At 43.5% G+C, this 23,038-nt stretch overlaps 1 protein-coding gene across 1 annotated transcript in view; it reads left to right on the top strand.

Annotated features, from left to right (window-relative positions):
• The first annotated feature begins 537 nt into the window (after positions 1–537).
• Positions 538–23,038, top strand: part of BANK1 (B cell scaffold protein with ankyrin repeats 1) — a 2,329,074-nt gene continuing 2,306,573 nt past the window's right edge. The window contains exon 1 of the mRNA XM_085636022.1: positions 538–669. Within this exon, the coding sequence (XP_085492148.1) occupies positions 657–669 (13 nt within the window). The 5' untranslated portion in view covers positions 538–656. The remainder of the gene's footprint in view (positions 670–23,038) is intronic.

Consider the following 23,038-nt stretch of genomic DNA (forward strand, 5'->3'; position numbering starts at 1 on the left):
AAAGTGACTCAGTGAAATCTCCAAGATATCACTGCGCCACTTTTAGGACGCCACTGCGTCAGAACCTTACGCCTGCTTCAAGCAGGCGTAAGTAGTGACACAGTGTAGTGGGAATAGGCCTCAACCCGCATTGCTGGAGTTGCGTCATGCTTGCGACACGACTCCAACAATGCGTGACTTTTCCGCCAACAGATGCATCAGAATTTCTGACGCATCTGTCAATCCTTGCGCCATAGTGCGCCGTATTGTAAATACGGCGCATCTATGGTGGCGCAAGAGTTTCTAAGGGTGGCGCAGGGAAAGTGATGCATCTGTACAGATGCGTCACTTTCTTGTAAATCTGCCTCTAAGCGATTAATTAGCAGGTTGCATGCGAGTGCAAACTCAGCAGCGTTTTGTTTATAAAAGAAGGCGAATGCAAAGCAGAGAGTAAATCAAGTTTGCTTTTTCTGACAGAGCAGGAAACCTGCATGAGCGAGCAAAGCCTCGTCGGAGCCCAAGAGAGAAGTAAACCGAAGATCTGTACTTCCTGAAAAATTAGCTCACATCAGGCGACACACAGTGACTGCTGCGACCCGGAGGGCTTGGGGTAGAGGTAACCGCTAAGCAGACTTCTTAGCACTAAAGAAGACCTCCACCTCCCAGTCAGCCACAGCATGACCGCCGCAGGTATGTTTTCACATTCTCATTTGTAGCTTGCCACGAGTTGTTTGTTGTTTTAAAGTCGTGCTAAAGACTGCTTGACGCGGAGTAACCCCTGGCACGTTCCTCGCGCGCCGGTCCTTGCTGCAGGCGCTGACGAGAAAAGAGAAGCGTTGTTAACTCTCTCTTGCAGATTCATTCGAAAGTTGAACTGTTTACCACTCTCGCTAGCCTTTTCTGAATAATGAATTTGCATCTGATGTGTGTGGCCCTAATCTGTTTTCTCTTTTGTCTTATATATTGGGGTTATTATTAGCGCCTTTAATTGCCTCGCGCGCCAAATACAGCGCGTGGGAAAAGTGAGAAACAAAACACGCACTTTGCTAGCCAAAGGCAGAGAGCGGTGGAATTGGCTCGGTGCAGCTACTTTATATCTGCAATGGATGACATGGATGTAGATGCATATATCTAATTATTAAATCAATCGTTGATTTACATTTTGTCAGGTTTAGCGCTGATTCCACCCAACCAGGCTTCAGAGCGCTCTACAGTCAGAAATTAAAGCAGGCCATCAGAATGTGTAGACAGACAAACACTAACGACAGTAGCAGTGGCGTTACAAAGACCCCCGCAGCGCCCACAGTGAGGGGGCGCCCGAGCTCCAGGGGGGCCCTCTGCGCAGTGCTCTGGCCTGAGCGCTCCTGAGTGGGTTAGGGTGACCAACCGTCCGTAAATTGGATCCCACGTCCGTTGTCCGTGATGATCCCTTTTACGGACGCCTTTTGTCCGTAATTTTGGGCATTGCAGGGAACAGCACTGTTCCCCTGCATGAAGCCTCAGCCCCCTGATGGGGCCGACTCGCACTCCTCCTCGGAGCACAAGAGCAGCCCCCCCCCGCCCCCCCACTCTCATTCTGTATGCAGGCTGATTGCCACATACAGAATGACAATGGGGCAGTCTGAGCGGTTATAGCATGTGATGGCCTCCTCCTGACTCAGTACTTTACCAACATACATGCTTAGTAAGCACCACTTAATCAGAGCAGGTGTCCCACGCGGGACTATATTGTGACGTTTACAGGCTACCTTACACCTGATTCCTCAAGAAAAGTATTTGCTACTAAATGGTCTGTGATACAATTTCTTATTTATCAATGGATACCAAACCAGATCAATAGGAAATACATATGGTCTGAGACACCGTGGACACGTGGACACCGAACTATTGCCACCTTGTGTCTTTCATCATAATTACCCAATGGGAGGCAGGGGCTCGGAATGGGGCACCCTTAGCGTGAGCAGTAACACACACACACGAAGATAACAGGCCTGAGGAAAAGAGGGGTGACGGGAGAGCTACGGGGGATGTCCTGATAGCAAAACGGCCCAGCCAGTCCCTTCAATCTGCAAAGCCCCTAGACCTTCAGGTTTATATTTCGAAAGGATGCAAAAGATTAGAATCATCTCCCGAAGGCCCAAAACTCAAAGTTGGTGCTAGGATAGGGGAAGCTCTGAAACCTGCCCCTCTCCCCCCCTCCCCCCTCTCCCCAAGTTGCCAGGATAAAGTGGAAACAGAGGGGAGGAGGGAACTAAGAGGGAACTAACTGAAGAAGAAAGGGAAACCCCCAAAAAGTATCAGGATGCTAAACCTGCTTGAAGTGAGATGGAAACGGAGGAAGTTCAACAACTTCTGTTTCCAAGCACAGTCCTCAATGACTGCTGTCCTTTTAACTGGCACTGCCAGTTCCCGACCTTACTGACCTGAGCTTCACAGCCCAAACCGTAAAGGGCCATCCCCTGTTTGTGCCAGCTACTACTGTAATTTGCTAAGTCCATTGGTAAAAGCTGTCCTAACTTTCTACAGATATTTTTCTGAAGGACCGATCGCTAGAGAAACCCGAGTCTGAGGCTGAGTCCTGAGACATTGCTGCAGGGCACAAGTTGGGGGTACACGTGGGTAGAGGGTGCCCACCCACTAATATTCACAGGGTGGACGCCGTCTCCCCTAGCAAGATGTTGGGCCCCAGTAAAATATGCCAAAGTCAAGGGGCCATCCTTTTGATCCAGTTTGATACTGGCTGGGAGCTATCTGGAGCCTAACAACTAGAATCCAATGCAAAGGAAATAAAGGCACACAGCTTATCACTTCAACACTTCACAAGCACTTCCGAGAAACTACTATTTGAAGGCAAGCTTTTCACTTTGTTCAATCCCTCTATATAAGAGATATGCATACACCTTCTGAAGGTCAGATGTGTCAGTCTGTACGAGTATTAACACAAGTAACAATTTAAATACCACTATTTCTTTTTCTTTTATAGCAGTACTTATCCCAATGTAGGGTGTCGGCACACTTTAAACCACAGGCACAAGTTCTACACTGACAGTAAATCTTACAAGTGTGTAAATCAATGTACAGGTCATGATGTCACTTCTTGTGATGTCTCAAACGATGACATGCAGTTCCTGTCATGCCACATCCAATGGCACTCACTGTGATATTACACGCCATGATGTGCAAACATAATTATTGTCGGCTGGTAATCTTTGCCACAACTGATGTTGTGACTGCCTCTGTTTCCTTTGCTGAACATGTTTCCATGCTGCTGTGGAGAGCAAAGCAGCTGAACCCTCCTGTCACTCTTGACATGGCAGAGTATAAGGTCCACTCTGTGAAGCGCCGCGGCGACACCGACAGCACGTGGGTCTGCGCAGAGCAACACAGCGAAGAAGGGAAAAAATATTACTGCAACGGCGGGAAATGTAAACAAACGTCAGCCATGACGTCTCTACCACCTCAGAAATGTGCCGCCATAGATGGAGTACCCCTGATGAGTGAATAGGTGTCACTCAGATCATACACTGGAATTAATTGATTGCTATCGAATGATGGTGGATTAGAACCACCAGATATTGGTGATGAGGAATATGTTAGTGAGCAGGCTGCTGGAATGGAGTGTTCGCTCGGGCAGGGGACTCCCTGCAGCGACTTGAGGCTTCTCTTTAACCTGGGCTCTTGATTCCACTGCACACATGCCGTGACTTACAACCGGACAGCTGGGGCCTGAGTTCACCCTCCAGTGAGATGTAAAAGTGTCTTAAGAAACTTAGGGCCAGATTTATCATTGTATTCCGTTGCCCTTGTATCATGCATAGCTTGCAAGTAGGATGACCAACCGTCCATAAATTTCACGGACCGTCTGTAATTTGGATATCACGCCCGTTGTCCATGATGATCCCTTTTACGGATGCCTTTTGTCCATAATATTGGGCATTGAAGGGAACAGCTCTGTTCCCCTGCATGAAGCCTCAGGTCCCTTTTGGGGCCGCCTCACACTCATCCTCGGAGCACAAGAGCAGCCTCACCCGCCCACTATCATTATGTACGTGGCTGATTGCCACACACAGAATGGCAATGGGCCAGTCTGAGCTGTTACATCATGTGGTGGCCTTCTCCAGCCTCGGTCTAGGGCAGGGCATTCTGTCAGATGAACGCCCATGCTGCTATGTGAGACTCCAGTTCATGAAAAGAAGCTGGTGAAAGAAGTTATAAAGAAGGGGCTAGAGTTCTTTCACAGTCTCATCATTTTAGAACTGATGCATTTTCAATATTATATTCAATGAGGCCATGATTGCTGCTTTTTTATTTCATGCAACTAACTAACATTGACAAAGCCAATAGTTCTGGCTTGTTGTAGGTGTAACATTACTTGTTATGTTATATATCTGGATACAATGACAGAAGAGGCAAAATACCAGTCGGGCGGTACACTATACTAAGCACAGATTTTTAGCCTAGGTGTTTTAAGCCACGCCCTTAATTTAATCGAACACCCCCTTTGGAGAGACCCCCCAGTTTTTTCATCCCACTTAAAGCCCTGGAAAAGACACCATGTCACAGTCACCTCCTGGCCTGGCACTGCATCATGCATGACTCATGACTTTCACATTTTCAGATTGCCTATGTGCAGGGGCATAGTGAACCCTATCCCCACCCCACCCCACCCTTTGGTTTAGGAACTACAGCAAGGGTGAAATTCTTGATGGGTCTCTTCTGTCTGCAACTCTGCAGACAAAGGCTCAGCTCATAATTAATAGGACAAGGTGGGTGAGTGAATACGTGAAGGGATGGGTGGATGGCTGGATGGATTAGTGAAAGGGTGAATGGATGAATGAAAGGGTGAATGGATGGATGAGTGAGTGGAAGGATGGATGAGAGAAAAGGTAAATGTATGGATGTATGGGTGGAAGGGTAGATGAATGGGTAAACGGGTGGATGGATGAGTGAAAGGGTGGATGGATGAGTGAAAGGGTGGATGATGAGCAAGTGAATGGGTGGATGGATGAGTGAAATGATGGATGGATTAATTAATTGATAAGTGAAAGGGTGAATGGATGGACAGATGAGTGAAAGGGTGGATGTAAGGATGGATGTGTGAATGAAAGGGAGGGTAGACGGACAAAAAGATGGATAGATGAGTGAAGGAGTGAAAGGGTGGATGGATGAGAGAAAGGATGGATGAATGAGTGAAAGGATGGATGAGGGATAGGGTCAATGAATAAATTCATGAGTGGATGAGTAGATGGATGGGTGGGTGGATGGATGGAAGGAAGGATGGCTAAGTGAAGGGGTCGATGGAGAGAGAAAGGGAGGATGAATGGATGACTGAAAGGGTGAATGGGTGGAAGGGTGAGTGACTGGGTGGATGGTTGAGTAAGTGAAAGAATGGCTGGATGGGTGAAAGGGTAAATGGCTGGATGGATGAGTGTATGGATAGATGGGTAAGAAGAGTGCATGGATTAGAGTACGAATGGATAGGGTGAAAGGGTGGATGGAGGGATGGATGAGTAAAAGGATGGATGGAAGGATACATGTTGAATAGGTTTGCAAATGGTTGAATATGTTTGGATATGGATTGGCTTACTTATATACTATTGCGCAACCTCCTCTGATGTGTCTGTAAAACGTACCTTTTGTCCCAAAGTTTTGTCCTGAATTTTGACCTCCTGTCCTGAATTTTGACACTTTGTCCTGAATTTTTACACTCACTGTCCTGAATTTGCACTCATGGCAGTTGGTCACCCTAGAGTGGGTCCGGAGGGGGGTGGGGGCTCCATAAACTTTGCAGGGGGGTGCCTCAAGTTTCGTTACGCCACTGAACAGGATCATCTGCCACTGGGAGGAAGCAGGGTACCAAAGATTTTTCTACTATGAAGTAAGACATATGCGCATAATTCCTTGTGGAAATGCAGCACCAAAATCACATCTTGGGTGGACAAAGGAAAGTGAAAGAAGGATACAGGGGTGTTGAATAATGAGGGCAAAAAGAAGCGAATCAGTCAGGCAAGTCCTGAAAAAGGCAGAAACAAAATACATGCTTACATTGCCATTTTAAAGACATCCTGCTTAGATAGATGAGAGAGTCAAATAGTTAAAAGTAAAGTAATGAAAGCAAGGAGATAAAATACGGAAAATACAGTCAGAAAAATCCACTCTAAGAGTACGAAGAGAAGGTCAGAATACTAAGGCACTCAGGAATTAGAACACAGACAGCAGGAAGTGGGACTGAGATGCAGGCGATTTAGGGATGTGCAACATTTTTGATTTCCCCCTCCTGCAAAATGGACGTAATTCTCTTCAAGTTATGGTAAATTAATCATATTCTAAAATATCTTGGCTAGTACCTTGCTTGACAATAGCAGGAATGAGCCTCGCATAGATAATTCGGCAGGAAACTGGTCCAAGGAGAAACAGTCTTCCAGAAGCATTTAAGATGTCATGAGGATTCTCATCAGCGATGTCACTTAAGATGTCATGATTGATGTAATATATGGCGTCATAAGCAGTGCACGGCATGGGTGCAAGTTATAGTTAACTCAGTAAATTATATCTGTGAGTTTCAGGTTGTTTTTCTGCTAAACATTCGTTTTTGCCTTTTTTCAAAACTTAACTATAATGTCACTTTAATCCTTGTTTTTTCCAATAATTATTTTGTTTTAAAAAAAAATATAATATAAATATTATTACCATACCGAACTATAATGTCACTTCAATCTTTGTTTTTAATATATTTATCTAAAACATACATATATATATATATATTAATATATATATATATGTATGTGTATATATATATATATATAGTGGATTCCGCTGGAAACTTCACTTTTCCATATACACAGACACGGACCCAAGTTGGTGCTAAAGGTGTTATTTAATCAACCGTCGCCATTACGCGCTTCAGCTCTGTAGGGCCTTGCTCACTTGACATGGTTGCTCAACTTCGTGCCATATTTAAAGTGAGACATACACACATTTGGGAAATCACATGCTCATAGATATAGATAACAGACTCAGTTGTACATTTCAACTATATTATAAATAAAAAATTCATAAATATTGTACTTTAAAATGTGAAAACCGTTCTAGCTGATTAAAATTTGAAGTAAATATACTTTTTATGTCCAATTTCGAATTTTTAAAATAAGGACACATTGAGAACTGGGTAATCAATTAATACCAGGTTAAATCCTTGTACCAGTATATTTCCTTTCCTGCATTTTAACCTCCTTATGTGTCTCAGATATGTTGTGCAATTATCTAAAAGTGCTTAACGTGAAAAGTGCAATGTGCTGTAAATAAAAAAATAAATCATCTTTGTGTTGTTTTTATTTCTTCAAATTCTTTTTCTTTAATAATGTATAATTTTTATTATTTTTCGAATTCCGATCTGTTCCTTAATCATTTTCCTGTCACTTGAATACCTTTAATGAGGGAATTGGGTTTGAATGTAATGATAGATGTAAATATCATATGTCAGCAAGATGTCATGCATTTGCAAATGTGGCTTTAAAGTACCCCTGTGTCAGTTATATAAACAAAGATGGATATCTAGCTATTGAGCTTTTCTCATCTCCACCTATCAGGGGTTATATCTCTGTCTTATAAGTGGCCCATGTGTAAACATTGACACATAAATATATAAATATATAAATAATTTTCATAAATAAATAAACAAACATATAAATATATAAAAATATATAAATAAATGTATACATATTTAAGACCATTTGAGTAAAATACTTCCATCTGGTATAATCCTATACATCAATATTGTCATGGGCTCAAACTTGTGCTGAGAAAATAATTTTTTACTTAGATAATCATTTTTTACTAGTTAATATCCACTCTCATTATACCTGTGATAGTTTTCAAATCTTTAGCTTAAGCACGTATGGAGATCTTCTGTTGCATTTAGCCCTGATGGTACTTTGGAGATTAACTGTATGATATATCTTGTTTCCAGTTTCCTCCATTTTGTAACTCTATCCCCTCCCGTCTACTGGGAGGCACTGAGTCCATTACATAGTACTTAAGGGCTGTATTATTCAAATTGTGCTTTTCTTTAAAGTGGCGCGCCACTGGATAGGTATTATCTTGATTTGTCATGGCACGCAAATGCTGAAGAATACGTTTGTGCACCTGCAAAACAGTGCTGCCTATGTACTGCAAGTCGCATGTGCACTGCAATACATATACAGCATACTCTGTCTTGCATGTTAAGAGTTTATCAATTTTAAACTCTCTATCACTGAATGGAGTACTGTAAGTATTTTTATTTATGCCATGTGTGCAAGCCTTGCATGTTTTACATCTGTAAAACCCTTTTCTCATCTGTAACCAACTGCCACTGTCAATCACTTCTGGACTTGTCTTGACTATTTTGTCTCTTGTTGAAGGCGCTCAGCTATATGTGATAGATATTCTTTGAGGAAGTAGAGATCCAATAACTGGGTCACACAGTGCCATGGCCCAATTCTTTTGTATGATTTTCTGATTTTCTTTGTGCTGATTACTGTACTTTATAATCATACAAAACATTTATACTTACTGTTTTCTTGTGTCTCCCTCTTTCTCTTTTAAAACATTATTTCTACTTTGCTCAATAGATCTCCTAATGGCTCTGTCAATTGTTTTTTCTTGGTATCCTCTCTGTAGGAATCTAGCTTTACTTTCTCTCTGAGCTATTAATAATTCACTATTGTTGCTGCAGATTCTCCGCAAACGCAACATCTCTCCATACGTTATGCTATTTATAAGATGTTTGGGATGCATACTACTCGCATGGAGAGTTGAATTGCCAGCTGTTTTTTTCCGAAATAGCCTAGTTTCAATTTTATGATTTTCAATATATACCTGGGTGTCAAGAAATTCAATAGAACTAGAGCTAATAGTAGCCGTAAACTTAAGATTAATGTCATTGATGTTGAGGGACTGAATAAACTCACAAGCTTCACATTCTGTTCCTTGCCATATCACAAAGAGATCATCAATGTAACGTCGCCACATTTTCATATTTTTCATTATATATTGTTTATGTTCGCCCATGAGAGCCAGTTCCTCCCATCTGCCCATATGGTGGCAAGCATAACTGGGTGAAAAACTGGCTCCCATGGCAACTCCTCTGGTTTGTTGATATAACTGGCTATTGAACATACAAATGTTATTACAACTTTATCATATCAATAAGCATATTACTATGGCGTTTCAATTGTTCAGGTCTGCTTGATAAATAATGTCTTATTGCCTCAATTCCGTCTATCTGTTCAATGCTTGTGTATAGCGATGTTGCATCCAATGCTATTAAAAGAGAGTCGTCATGCCATTCAAATTCAGAGATTTGCCTTAAAAAGTCACTTGTGTCACAAACATAACTAGGCAAGTTCTTGACATAGGTTTGGAGGAAATAGTCAATGTATCTAGTAGTATGTTCTAGCAAACCATCCCTGGCAGAAATGATAGGTCTGCCTGGGGGGTTGTCTTGATCTTTGTGAATTTTGGAGATGAAATATAACGAAGGAGTAGTTGGGTGTTCTTTTTTCAAATACTTGTATTCATTTCCAGTGATCAGATTTTCCTGTCCCGATGAGGATAGCATTCCATAATATTATTTACATGATGCATTCAAATTGGCCTGACTGCTCCAATTGTAACAAAGTCTATAATTGAGCTGGCTGTATGCTTCCTCATCATATAAATTTTGCGGCCAAAGCACAAGATTTCCTCCTTTATCACTGCTACGAACAGCAACTTCATCATTTTCTTTCAGTTTTTTAATCAGATTTCTGTATTGTAGATCTTTATTCTTTATGTTGGTCTGTTTTGTCGCCACAATCTTATAGAGTTTCTTGATATCCGCTATCATTGATTCATGAAACAGATCTATAGAATCTCTAATCATGATGGGATTAAATGTAGATTTTGGTCTGAAAGGGGTGGATATAATGTCCCTTATGGTCTCATTATTTTCTGCTGGTAATCTATTGTCCTTAGCAGTGTTACTGACATTTTCATCCCATAATTCTTCCATGGTTTGAAGAAGTATTTTGTCAGTATTTGATGTTATTATTGTACCGGACCTCTCATTGGTCATTTGATCTTTGTGTGTTTCATTTTGCTCATTCTGTTCTTGATTTGTCTTCATTTGAATATGATATTTTTTTACTTCAGTTTTCTAACTCCTTTATAAATGTCCAATCTTGTTGTGGCGTAATCAAAATTTACTTTTGGAGCATATGATAGTCCTAAACTCAACATATTTGTTTCCTGGTTTGTCAGAATCACATTTGACAAGTTAATAATTGTATTATTTGTTTTGTCAGGCTGATTTGTTTGCGTTACCAATTTCTCCTGCCACCTCTTCTGTGTGGTCTCCGCGTGCCTCTTGTTTGCCCGGCATCTCTGCCGGCACTTGTAGTTGGCATGCCTTCTGTGTTGTTCCTTTGTTGCGGCCGTGGATGTAGGGTTTGTCTTCTCTCTTGGCAGATAAAATGTAATTCTTCCCCCGGTGAGGGTGTGGATATTTGACTTGTTTCACTTGCTTTGCGCATTTCAGACTCAGATCCACTTTCTGCCAGTGAACTTAAATCTGAAAGTGATGAGTCTATTTGATTTTTCTGACTTCTTGGTATCCTGACTCGTCCCTCCACACTTTTAAATTTCGATGTCCTGATCGTGTCATATCGTTTAGCAAACGTAAATATCTGCCCTAACTCGTAATCTTGTTTGTCCCTTAAAAACTTAAAGGCTTTTCTTTCTTTGATTTGATCTTCATCTTTTTTAATTCTGATCATCATCTCTTTACGTAGTTTCCCTTGTTCTTCTTTATATTCCATTCTGTCTAATTCATCATTGATCTCTTCTATTTCCTTCAATAGCTTGGCTCTATCAATGTCTTCATATTTGATGAGAGTCAAAGTTAGTTTTCTGGATGATTCTAAATTACATTCTGCCAATTCTCTCATAAGTTCCGGGTTGGGGTCTTCATAACTAGGGGCAGTAAGGATTCTGAGCCCCCTCTGTATTCTTCCCACGTCAATATATCTTTGGAGGGAACGTGATTCTCACCATTTGTGTTGTTCTGCCTTCATCTTCTTTTCTAAGAGCCTAAATTTGTCTTTGACCAAATTAGTTATGTTTAAAATCCCAGCCACTTTGACCGCGGCCTCCGTAGATATCGGACACACATCGGAAAACATTTGCATTGCTGCTTCCTCCCATGCGCATACCATGTCAGCTGACATGTTGCTGTGTTAAAGTTTATGTTGCGCGTATTGTGTAGCGTGGTCGTATATCTTGCCTTGCGCCCACAACTTGCTTAGCACAATGGATAAATTCATGAGTGGATGAGTAGATGGACGGGTGGGTGGATGGATGGAAGGAAGGATGGCTAAGTGAAGGGGTCGATGGAGAGAGAAAGGGAGGATGAATGGATGACTGAAAGGGTGAATGGGTGGAAGGGTGAGTGACTGGGTGGACGGTTGAGTAAGTGAAAGAATGGCTGGATGGGTGAAAGGGTAAATGGCTGGATGGATGAGTGTATGGATGGATGGGTGGAAAAGTGCATGGATTAGTGTACGAATGGATAGGGTGAAAGGGTGGATGGAGGGATGGATGAGTAAAATAATGGATGGAAGGATACATGTTGGATAGGTTTGCAAATGGTTGAATATGTTTGGATATGTATTGGCTTACTTATATACTATCGCGCAACCTCCTCTGATGTGTCTGTAAAACGTACCTTTTGTCCCGAAGTTTTGTCCTGAATTTTGACCTCCTGTCCTGAATTTGGACCCTTTGTCCTGAAGTTTTACACTCACCATCCTGAACTTGCACTCATGGCAGTTGTTCACCCTAGAGTGGGTCCGGAGGGGGGTGGGGGCTCCATAAACTTTGCATCGGGGGGCCTCAAGTTTCATTACGCCACTGAACAGGAGCATCTGGCACTGGGTGGAAGCAGGGTACCAAAGATGTTTACACTATGAAGTAAGACATATGCGCATAATTCCTTGTGGAAATGCAGCACCAAAATCACATCTTGGGAGGACAAAGGAAAGTGAAAGAAGGATACAGGGGTGTTGAATAATGAGGGCAAAAAGAAGCGAATCAGTCAGGCAAGGCCTGAAAAAGGCAGAAACAAATACATGCTTACATTGCCATTTTAGAGACATCTTGCTTAGATAGATGAGAGAGTCAAATAGTTAAAAGTAAAGTAATGAAAGCAAGGAGATAAAATACGGAAAATACAGTCAGAAAAATCCACTCTAAGAGTACGAAGAAAGGGTCAGAATACTAAGGCACCCAGGAATTAGAACACAGACAGCAGGAAGTGGGACTGAGATGCAGGCGATTTAGGGATGTGCGAAATTTTTGATTTCCCCCTCCTGCAAAATGGACCTAATTCTCTTCAAGTTATGGTAAATTAATCATATTCTAAAATATCTTGGCTAGTACCTTGCTTGACAATAGCAGGAATGAGCCTCGCATAGATAATTCGGCAGGAAACTGGTCCAAGGAGAAACAGTCTTCCAGAAGCATTTAAAATGTCATGAGGATTCTCATCAGCGATGTCACTTAAGATGTCATGATTGATGTAATATATGGCGTCATAAGCAGTGCACGGCATGGGTGCAAGCTATAGTTAACTCAGTAAATTATATCTGTGAGTTTCAGGTTTTTTTTTGCTAAACATTAGTTTTTGCCCTTTTTCAAAACCTAACTATAATGTCACTTTAATCCTTGTTTTTTCCAATAATTTTTTTGTTTTTTTAAAACATAATATAAATATTATTACCATACCGAACTATAATGTCACTTCAATCTTTGTTTTTAATATATTTATCTGAAACATATATATATATATTATATATATAAATTTATTTATTTATTTGAATAGTTTTATAGAGCGTGAACAAGACCCATACGAGTATCAGAGCTCTGTTCAGAATTGGTGAAAGCAAGGGAACAAACAGAATGAGCCAGAAGTTGAAGGTTACAACCAATGGGAAAAATAGATCAGGTTAAGAGTTGAGGGTTTCAACGGTGCCTTAGAGCACGAAGCACAAAATAACATAAAAGCATACGGTCAAACGCACCAATGTAGTGCAACAAATATTAGAGTATTAACAACACAAGAGCATGATCACAAATTGATGCTGTTAAGGTGCCCTAGAGCACAAGAGCAAAATAACATAAAAGCTTACAATAAAATGCACCAGTGTAGTGCAACAAGAATCAGAGTAGTAACAAAAACAAGAGCATGATCACAGGTTGTTGTTGTTAAAGTTCGTTCAAGATTAGCTGTTTGACAAGTTTCTTGAAGGATGCAGTGGAAGGATTGGATCTGATCTCAGAGGACAGGGAGTTCCAGATTCTCAGAGCAAGTCCGGCGAAAGCACGATTGTAATGTCTTTTCTTTTTTAATCTTGGAGGTTTCAAGAGTAGGGTGGATGTACTTCTAAGGTTTCGGCTAGAGGCCGAAAGTTGAAGCTTATTTGCCAGGTAGATCGGGGTGTTGTAGTGTATGGCTTTATGAGTCAGGCAAGCTATCTTGAATCGGATTCTGTCTTCGATAGATAGCCAATTTAGTTGCAAAGGGTCGGGGGAGATGTGGTCATGCTTTCTAGAGCCTGTGATGAGTCTAGCCGATGCGTTCAGAGTAGCTTCGAGTGGGGCCAAGCTAGCTTTGGGAAATCCAGCAAGAGTCACCAGAAGATATTCCAATCTAGAGATAACCAAGTATTGAATCGCTGGCTTGAGGTCTTCAGGGGGGAGGAACAGTTTGAATTTCTTAAGGGTACTAAGTTGGAAGTTGGCTCTCCTAATAGTAGCACTGATGTGCGCTTGCATGTTTAAGTGTTTATCCAAGGTGATACCTAAGGTTTGGCAGAGTCTATAACATGAGGGGTGCAGATCAGAGCAGTGAGTTGTTTAAGCCATTCTAGGGTAGGAGCCGAGTGATTGGGTGGGGAGATCAAAAGAAATTCCGTTTTGAGAGTATTTTGCAGCAGATGGTTCTGAGCTAACCATTGTTGGGTTTGTGCAAGTGCATCATTTAACGTCTTTATGTCGTCTTGAGATGAGATATTCAGGTATAGTTACGTGTCATCCGCATACATGTGATACTGAATATTCTCAAGGTTCAGAATAACAGAGTGGTTCCATAAAAAGGTTGAAGAGAGTGGGCGAGAGCGCGGATCCTTGGGGCACTCCTATCATGACAGGGGTACTAGATGAAAGGGGGTGTTTAACTTTGATCCTTTGCGTGCGGTTATGCAGGAAGGAGGCAAACCAATTTAGGACCGGGCCCGAGAGACCCATCCTGAGTTGAAGATCAATCAGGTTTTCATATTTGATGGTATAAAAGGCTGAGGAGAGATCCAGAAGGATCAGGAGACAAGGGACGTTTTGGTCAGGGGCTTTCAAGGCATCATCAACAATGTGCGTTAGTGCCGTTTCAGTACTGTGCCCTGATCTGAAACCTGATTGATCTAGGAGTTGATATCTCTCAATGTGGTTGCAGAGCTGCGAGTGGACCAATTTTTCAAGCAATTTAGCTAGTGTCATAATGCTAGTTATAGGTCAGAAGTTGTTCGGATCAGATAGATCCGCATTGGGCTTATTAGGAATGGGGGTAACTTGCCCAACCTTTAGGCAGTCCGGAATCTTTCCCTGTAAGAGGGATTCTTGAATGATCCTGGACCAAAGAGGAAAAATGGCTATACTGAGTTCTTTAAAATGCTTAGCGGGTAAAGAATCACAGAAATAGTTGGAGGGTTTAAAGGACGCCATTTTCTGTAGGAGCTCCGTGACATCTGGGAGGAGAAAAGAATTCCAAGAGGCGTTGTTTTTGAGAGAGCAACCCTAGGGAGAGGATATTGTTGAGGAATCGGCCAGCTCAGCTGATCCTGCAGAAAGTTTCACAGGGCTCAGAGTTGGAGTGACAGGTAGTAGCTCCAACTCGATTTTGATAGTTTTTTTCAGAGAAGTGAGCTGGGAAATCATCACCACTAGCGAGCAGGGATACCGGAGTAGAGATTGGTTTGGAAGATTGGTTAGTTTGTTCCTTGATGATTTCAAAGAGTTTCTTGGGTCTATTTTTGGCTCCATTCAGCTGAGTTCTGAAGTGGTCTAAATGCATTATGCCCGAGCTGTCCATTTAATGATCTTCCAGCGTGTTCCCCGAGTGGCCTCTACTTCTTCTGTATGGAGTGGTGTGCTTTGGATATTTCCGCGCTATCCAGAGGTGCGTAACATGCCCCATTCTGTCAAGAGGCCAGAGTGAGGCTGGTGTCCGCTGCTGCTGCAGCTTTCTTCCATGTCCAAGTTATTGGAAGAACTCCGGCCTGCCTTGAAGTGCTGGCCAAGCAATGGGCTGCAACTAGCGCAGCTTATTATGAACGAGGAGGAAAGTTCACTGTAATTTTGTCTCACGGCCCGGCGGGCGCATGCACAACGAGGCTGGAACGTCAAAGGGGACTTGAGGAAGCCCTTTGGCAGATAACTAAACAAGGACTTTACAATTTAGACACTCCGCACCTTTTGCTTTACATCAAACGCCAGCAGGAGCTTACAGTGATCGGGCTCTCCCCAGGCAACACTTACCCGATAACACTGCATTCTGGGAGCTGTAGTCTCGGTGAAGCTACAGTGGAGTTGCGACCATGTGACTGGAGGTCAAGCAGATTTCCGCCAATGGGAGAGAGCCTGGACATTCAAAGGTGGGGTGGAGCAGTTCCTTGTAATCAGCGCCATTCAAAGAAGACCGTAAGGCCAAAATGCATTATGCCCGAGCTGTCCTATTAAAGGTCTTCCAGCGTGTCCCCAGAGTGGCCTCTACTTCTTCTGTATGGAGTGGTGTGCTTTGGATATTTTCGCGCTAACCAGAGGCGCGTAAGAGGCCCCATTCTGACAAGAGGCCGGAGTGAGGCTGGTACCCGCTGCTGCTGCAGCTTTCTTTCACGTCCAAGTTATTGGAAGAACTCCGGCCCGCCTCGAAGTGCTGGCCAAGCCATGGGCTGCTGCCAGGCGCAGCTCGTTATTAACGAGGAGGCAAGTTCACTGTAATTTTGTCTCATGGCCCAGCGGGCGCATGCACAACAAGGCTGGAATGTCAAAGGGGACCCGAGGAAGCCCTTTGACAGATCACTAAACAAGGACTTTAAAATTCGGACACTCCGCACCTTTTGCTTTACATCAAACGCCCACAGGAGCTTATAAAGATTGGGCTTTCCCCAGGCAACACATACCCGACAACACTGCATTCTGGGAGCTGTAGTCTCAGTGGAGTTGCGACCATGTGACTGGAGGTCAAGCGGATTTCTGCCAATGGGAGAGAGCCTGGACATTCAAAGGTGGGGGTGGAGAAGTACCTTGCAATCAGCGGCATCCAAAGAAGGCCGTAAAGCCAAAATGCATTATGCACGAGCTGTCCTCTTAAAGGTCTTCCAGCGTGTCCCCCGAGTGGCCTCTACTTCTTCTGTATGGAGTGGTGTGGTTTGGATATTTTCGCGCTAACCAGAGGCGTGTAAGAGGCCCCGTTCTGTCAAGAGGCTGGAGTGAGGCTGGTACCCGCTGCTGCTGCAGCTTTCTTACACATCCAAGTTATTGGAAGAACTCCGGCCCCCCTTGAAGTGCTGGCCAAGCCATGGGCTGCTGCCAGGTGCAGCTCGTTATTAACGAGGAGGCAAGTTCCCTGTAATTTTGTCTCACGGCCCGGCGGGCACTAGCACAACGAGGCTGGAACGTCAAAGGGGACTCGAGGAAGCCCTTTGACAGATCACTAAACAAGGACTTTAAAATTCAGACACTCCACACCTTTTGTTTTACATCAAATGCCCATAGGAGTTCACAACGATCGGGCTCTCCCCATGCAACACTTACCCGATAACACTGCATTCTGGGAACTGTAGTCTCGGTAAAGCTACAGTGGAGTTGCGACCATGTGACCGGAGGTCAAGCGGATTTCCACCAATGGGAGAGAGCCTGGACATTCAAAGGTGGGGGTGGAGCAGTACATTGCAATCAGCGGCATCTGAAGAAGGCCGTAAGGCCGAAATGCATTATGCCCGAGCTGTCCTATTAAAGGTCTTCCAGCGTGTCCCCCGAGTGGCCTCTACTTCTTCTGTATGGAGTGGTGTGCTTTGGATATTTTCGCGCTAACCAGAGTGCATAAGAGGCCCCGTTCTGTCAAGAAGCCGGAGTGAGGCTGGTACCAGCTGCTGTTGCAGCTTTCTTACACGTCCAAGTTATTGGAAGAACTCCGGCCCGCCTTGACGTGCTGGCTAAGCCATGGGCTGCTGCCAGGCGCAGCTCGTTATTAACGAGGAGGCAAGTTCACTGTAATTTTGTCTCACTGCCTGGCGGGCACATGCACAACGAGGCTGGAACGTCAAAGGGGACTCGAGGAATCCCTTTGACAGATCACTAAACAAGGACTTTAAAATTCGGACACTTCACCCCTTTTACTTTACATCAAACGCCCACAGGAGCTTACAACGATCGGGTTCTCGCTAGGCAACACTTACTCGATAACACTGCATTCTGGGAGCTGTAGTCTCGGTGAAGCTACAGTGGAGTTGCAACCATGTGACCGGAGGTCAAGCGGATTTCCGCCAATGGGAGAGAGCCTGGACATTCAAAGGTGGGGGTGGAGCAGTACCTTGCAATCAGCGGCATCCAAAGAAGGCCGTAAGGCCGAAATGCATTATGCACGAGCTGTCCTATTGAAGGTCTTCCAGTGTGTCCCTCGAGTGGCCTCTACTTCTTTTGTATGGAGTGGTGTGCTCTGGATATTTTCGCGCTAACCAGAGGCACGTAAGAGGCCCCGTTCTGTCAAGAGGCCGGAGTGAGGCTGGTACCAGCTGCTGCTGCAGCTTTCTTACATGTCCAAGTTATTGGAAGAACTCCGGCCCGGCTTGAAGTGCTGGCTAAGCCATGGGCTGCTGCCAGGTGCAGCTCTTTATTAACGAGGAGGCAAATTCACTGTAATTTTGTCTCACGGCCCAGTGGGTGCATGCACAATGAGGCTGGAACGTCAAAGGGGACTCGAGGAAGCCCTTTGACAGATCTCTAAACAAGGACTTTAAATTCGGACACTCTGCACCTTTTGGTTTACATCAAACTCCCACAGGAGCTTACAACGATCAGGCTCTCCCCAGGCAACACTTACCCGATAACGCCACATTATGGGAGCTGTACTCTCAGTGAAGCTACAGTGGAGTTGCAACCATGTGACCCGAGGTCAAGCGGATTTCCGTCAATGGGAGAGAGCCTGGACATTCAAAGTTGGGGGTGGAGCAGTACCTTGCAATCAGTGGCATCCGAAGAAGGCCGTAAGGCCAAAATGCATTATGGCCGAGCTGTCCCATTAAAGGTCTTCCAGCGTGTCCCCGAGTGGCCTGTACTTCTTCTGTATGAAGTGGTGTGCTTTGGATATTTTAGCACTAACCAGAGGCTCGTAAGAGGCTCCGTTCTGTCAAGAGGCCGGAGTGAGGCTGGCACCCGCTGCTGCTGCAGCTTTCCTACACGTCCAAGTTCTTGGAAGAACTCCGGCCTGCCTTGAAGTGCTTGCCAAGACATGGGCTGCTGCCAGGCACAGATTGGTATTAACGACGAGGAAAGTTCACTGTAGTTTTGTCTCACGGCCCGGCGGGTGCATACACAATGAGGCTGGATCGTCAAAGGGGACTCGAGGAAGCCCTTTGACAGATCACTAAAAAGGGCTTTAATATTCGGACACTCTGCACCTTTTGCTTTAAATCAAACGCCCACAGGAGCTTACAATCATCTGTCTCTCCCCAGGCAACATTTACCCGATAACACTGCATTCTGGGAGCTGTAGTCTCGGTGAAGCGACAGTGGAGTTGCGACCATGTGACCGGAGGTCAAACGGATTTCCACCATTGGAAGAGAGCCTGGACATTCAAAGGTGAGAGTGGATCAGTGCCTTGCAATCAGCGGCATCCGAAGAAGGCCTAAGGCCAAAATGCATTATGCCCAAGCTGTTCTATTAAATGTCTTCCAGCGTGTCCCCCGAGTGGCCTCTACTTCTTCTGTATCCTGTGGTGTGCTTTGGATATATATATAGACGTTATAGTTAGGAATTAGCATTTAAAAAGCCTTTGAAATTCACTGAAAAAACATAGGTTTCAGGGACGTTCTATTTAGATGGATGTTTGACTCATTGAAAACCAGAGAAATTTGCCCGTTATAGTTAGTTGAGCTAACTATAACTTGTGCGCCCGCAATGCACTGGTGATGACGTCACATATTACATCACTCATGACATGGTCAGTGACATCACTGATGACATCACTGATGACATCTCAAATGACAACACTTATGACATCACTGATGACATCATCCAGTGAATGTGTGTTTCTGTAAAGTTTAAATATTTTTCACATATCTCTATGCCAAGGTGTATTGAAGAAAGAGTGGATTTACAAGTGCCTGAATGGATTATTTAGTAGGTGTGTGACTGATTGTATAAGTGAGTGATTGAACATGTGTTACTGAATGTATGGGTTAGTGACTAAACTGTGTGAAAGTTTGTATTAGTGTCTCAGTTGGTGTATAAGCGGCTGCATGGGTTGGTGAGTAGCTATATGAGTGTCTATATGGGTTATTGATTTGTTGTCTGAGTATCTGTATGGGTGCCTGAGTGTCTGTATGGGTGGGTGGGGGGGGGTGTAACTCTGTGCAAACATGTATGAGTGGGTGAGTCAAATGTCCAACTAACTATAAAGTCCCTGAAACCTATGGTTTTTTCAGTGAATTTCAAAGGTTTTTTTAAATGCTAATTCCTAACTATAACGTCTGTAAAACCTATGGTTTTTTCAGTGAATTTCGAAAAAAATTTCAATGTTAAGTTCATATTTTAATATTTATAAAACCTATATTTTTTCTACTTTTTTTGTAATATTTTGGAACTCTATTATCCTTTTTTTTTAATTAATTTAAAAAAATATGTAATGTTTTATATCTTCAAAAAACAAGTATCTATATCTTTTTTTTTTTTTTGGGGAGAAAGCTGAAGTCCCGTACCGGTAGTGTACCAAGCTCCATCAGCATGTGAATCCTATCCGCCATATTGCTAAACCCCGTAAAGGATGCGCATTTGGTATCTGACGGGTTCGTGGCCCCGCGACTCGCATAACATCATATACGTATGTGGTCGCGCCAGCTGCTACTTTGGTATCCGACGGGTACGCAGTACCAAGCCGCGCCTTACATCATGTATGTATGGGGTCATGCCCGCTGTGCGTTGCGTATGTGACGAGTGCATGCTGCCAGGCCCTGTGTTATGTCATAGACGTATGGTGTCGGGCCGGGTACACCATTCCCTCATTTTTTTTTGTCTCAAAACTATATCTAAATAAGTTAAAAGTGTATATGGGAACAAGCGATAATCTAAAATATTTTAAACATTTATATATTTCTAACTGTAATAAACGTATATTATGGTAAATATATTTTCTCAAAATCGTGTCGGGTGCGGCCTCCTTGCGCGCTCGGTGCGCGATTGCCATGTGACCTTAAAGAAAAGCATTTGATTGGTTCATAACATTTCCCATTGTAACAGTTGGAGGACCCCACCCATTTTAGTAATTCTCTCTACATCGTTTGATGAGAGACTCCTCTTCTGCTTAGCGAGCTTTTTTGAAAACGTTTTGCTATGTCCACATATCTGACACTACACACAACATGCAACCATCATCTTCATCAATATTCATGCTCTGTAAAGTAGCCTTCCACCTGTGATAGCCATGCATCCAAAAGCTACATAACAGAACTTTTCCCCACTGCCAGAGGTAACATGGTTGCATACGCTGTCCACAGCACAATGTAATGTGGTACGGCCCAGGGGCAGTATCATGCATAGAAAATGAACACACGGACACAGATAGAAAGTGGAAGTGGGTACGGGCACGTGAGCTCGACTCCTTTTTATTACCAAGGTCACATATCCAGTGACGTCTGTGCTGAATGCGTGTGGGGTGAGTGTAAACCAGCCCTCAGGGAATGGTTGCTGTTAGCATCACCTACAACAGTAATCATTGGATCACACACAGAGATTCAATAATAAAAGGGTCAATAGATTGTGCTGCAGCAAGATAGGGACACTAGATGTGAAATAATACAGAAAAGATTCTATCGTAAAAGAACCATAATTTATGGTATACTGAGATACAGGCAGTAGATCTGAAATATTACACAAAAAGATAGTATCATAAAGGGTCCTCGGACTGATGTCCCGCACCTGAGCCCGTTTGCCAGGAGCCTTCTGGATCCCGCACATCGTACCGTTCTTCTACTATTGCAGCATCCTGATCCTCGCTTTCAGCGCCCTCTCTACGCGTCTGCTGAACCCGCCACCCTTTGTCTGGAGCACACCGAATTGATTTTTGTTTGCGGCTTTTTTCAGCGTCATCGCCCAGCCCCTCTTTTTTCATTGCACGGAGCTCCTCCGCGGCCCCCATTATGAAGATGCCGTCCAATCCACTCTAGGCACGCTCATCTGAATCCCTTCAGGATCGACTGATACCTTTCCCACCACCCGGAACTCCTTTAATTAGGCGCCTGTTCTTGACCACGGGAACACTACTTGGATTGCTAGGTCCCAGCACGTAACTACCTCAGCTCAAGACTCTGTTGTTCGCCCTGAGGAAGGTGGCACCTACATTTCGGTGCTTTCACCGAAACGCGCGTCGGCGTTTACTTGTGGCACTCCCAAGTCTCTATTCCTCTAAACTGAACATATGTCGCCTAATACGGTCTTGAATGTTCATTACATGCTGTGTACATACTGAGTCATGCTCTTCTTTTGAGCATCTTTTTTATATGTGAATGTGTTTTGTTGAGTGTTTATTTTATTTTGTGGATCGACCCTGGTATGAATGTGTAAGTGTGTTTGAGTTTTTGAGTATGCCTGGGACCCTGTCCAGTATTTTCACTGTGATTCTGAAAAAATTCTTTGCTTTAATTATGCATTTGATCATGTATTGAATTTATTTATCTTAAATTGATTTATTATATTCTACATATATATATATACAAAAAAAAGTTTTTTCAAAAAATTAAAAAATATTATTATATCTAATTTGTGGTATTGGATCATGCTTTGACTTTATTGCTTTTGTTCCCCTTTTCCTTAGTCCTAGTGTTGACTTATTTTATAACGATACATTGTACGTTGGTAAAATCACGGGCAGAGAACCTTTCTTTATATTCTATATCATAAAGGGTCCATCAGGTCTAGTGCACTTAGATAGCCACATCAAAAGCATTCAGCATGTGCACAGCCAGTGATGATGCGTGCTGCGGGCGGGCAGTACTAGGAGCAATGTCTGTGGCCGACAACACTACATCATCTGCAATAGCGACTCGATCTGAATTGTAAACACTGCTGTCTGCAGTGTAGGCCAGAGAGCGGTCAGGCAGGACCCACAGCCACGTGGCGTTGACTTGAGGTGTCCTGTTTGCCGTAAGCGAAGCAACAAAAACCGTGTGCGGACCCTGTGATGATGCGTATGCGTGGTGCGGACAGAGCGCACTGGAGCAATGTCTTTTGCCTTCAGGACTGCGTCATCTACAATAGTAACTCGATCTGAATTGTGAACACTGCTGTCTGCAGTGTAAATTGAAGGCAGTAGTGAGCACAGTCTTCCATGAATACTTTTTCTCACTTCCTCTTCACAAAATACAACAACATAAATAACGCAAAACTCTGCAATAAATAAATCAAAACAATTCGAATTGCGATCTCTGCTGTCTACTGTGTAGACTGTTATTCTGTGTTCTTTACCACTACCAAGAAGAATTTGGTCATTGTACTAGACCTATAAGTCATCTTAAAAAAGTTCTTCAAGCAAGTATACTAAAAGGCTATTGTGTATATTTCAATAGACGTTGTAGTTTGTTGCCTACTGGATTTTGTAATTAAACAATCACCACTCAATCTGAATTGTGAGCTCTGCTGACCGCAGTGTAGGCCAGAGGCAATGGCCATTAACGCCTCACAGCCACGTGCCGTTGGATTCGAAAGCATGGATTT

Source organism: Triturus cristatus, chromosome 2_1 (assembly GCF_964204655.1).
Source record: "Triturus cristatus chromosome 2_1, aTriCri1.1, whole genome shotgun sequence".
Lineage (NCBI taxonomy): Eukaryota > Metazoa > Chordata > Amphibia > Caudata > Salamandridae > Triturus > Triturus cristatus.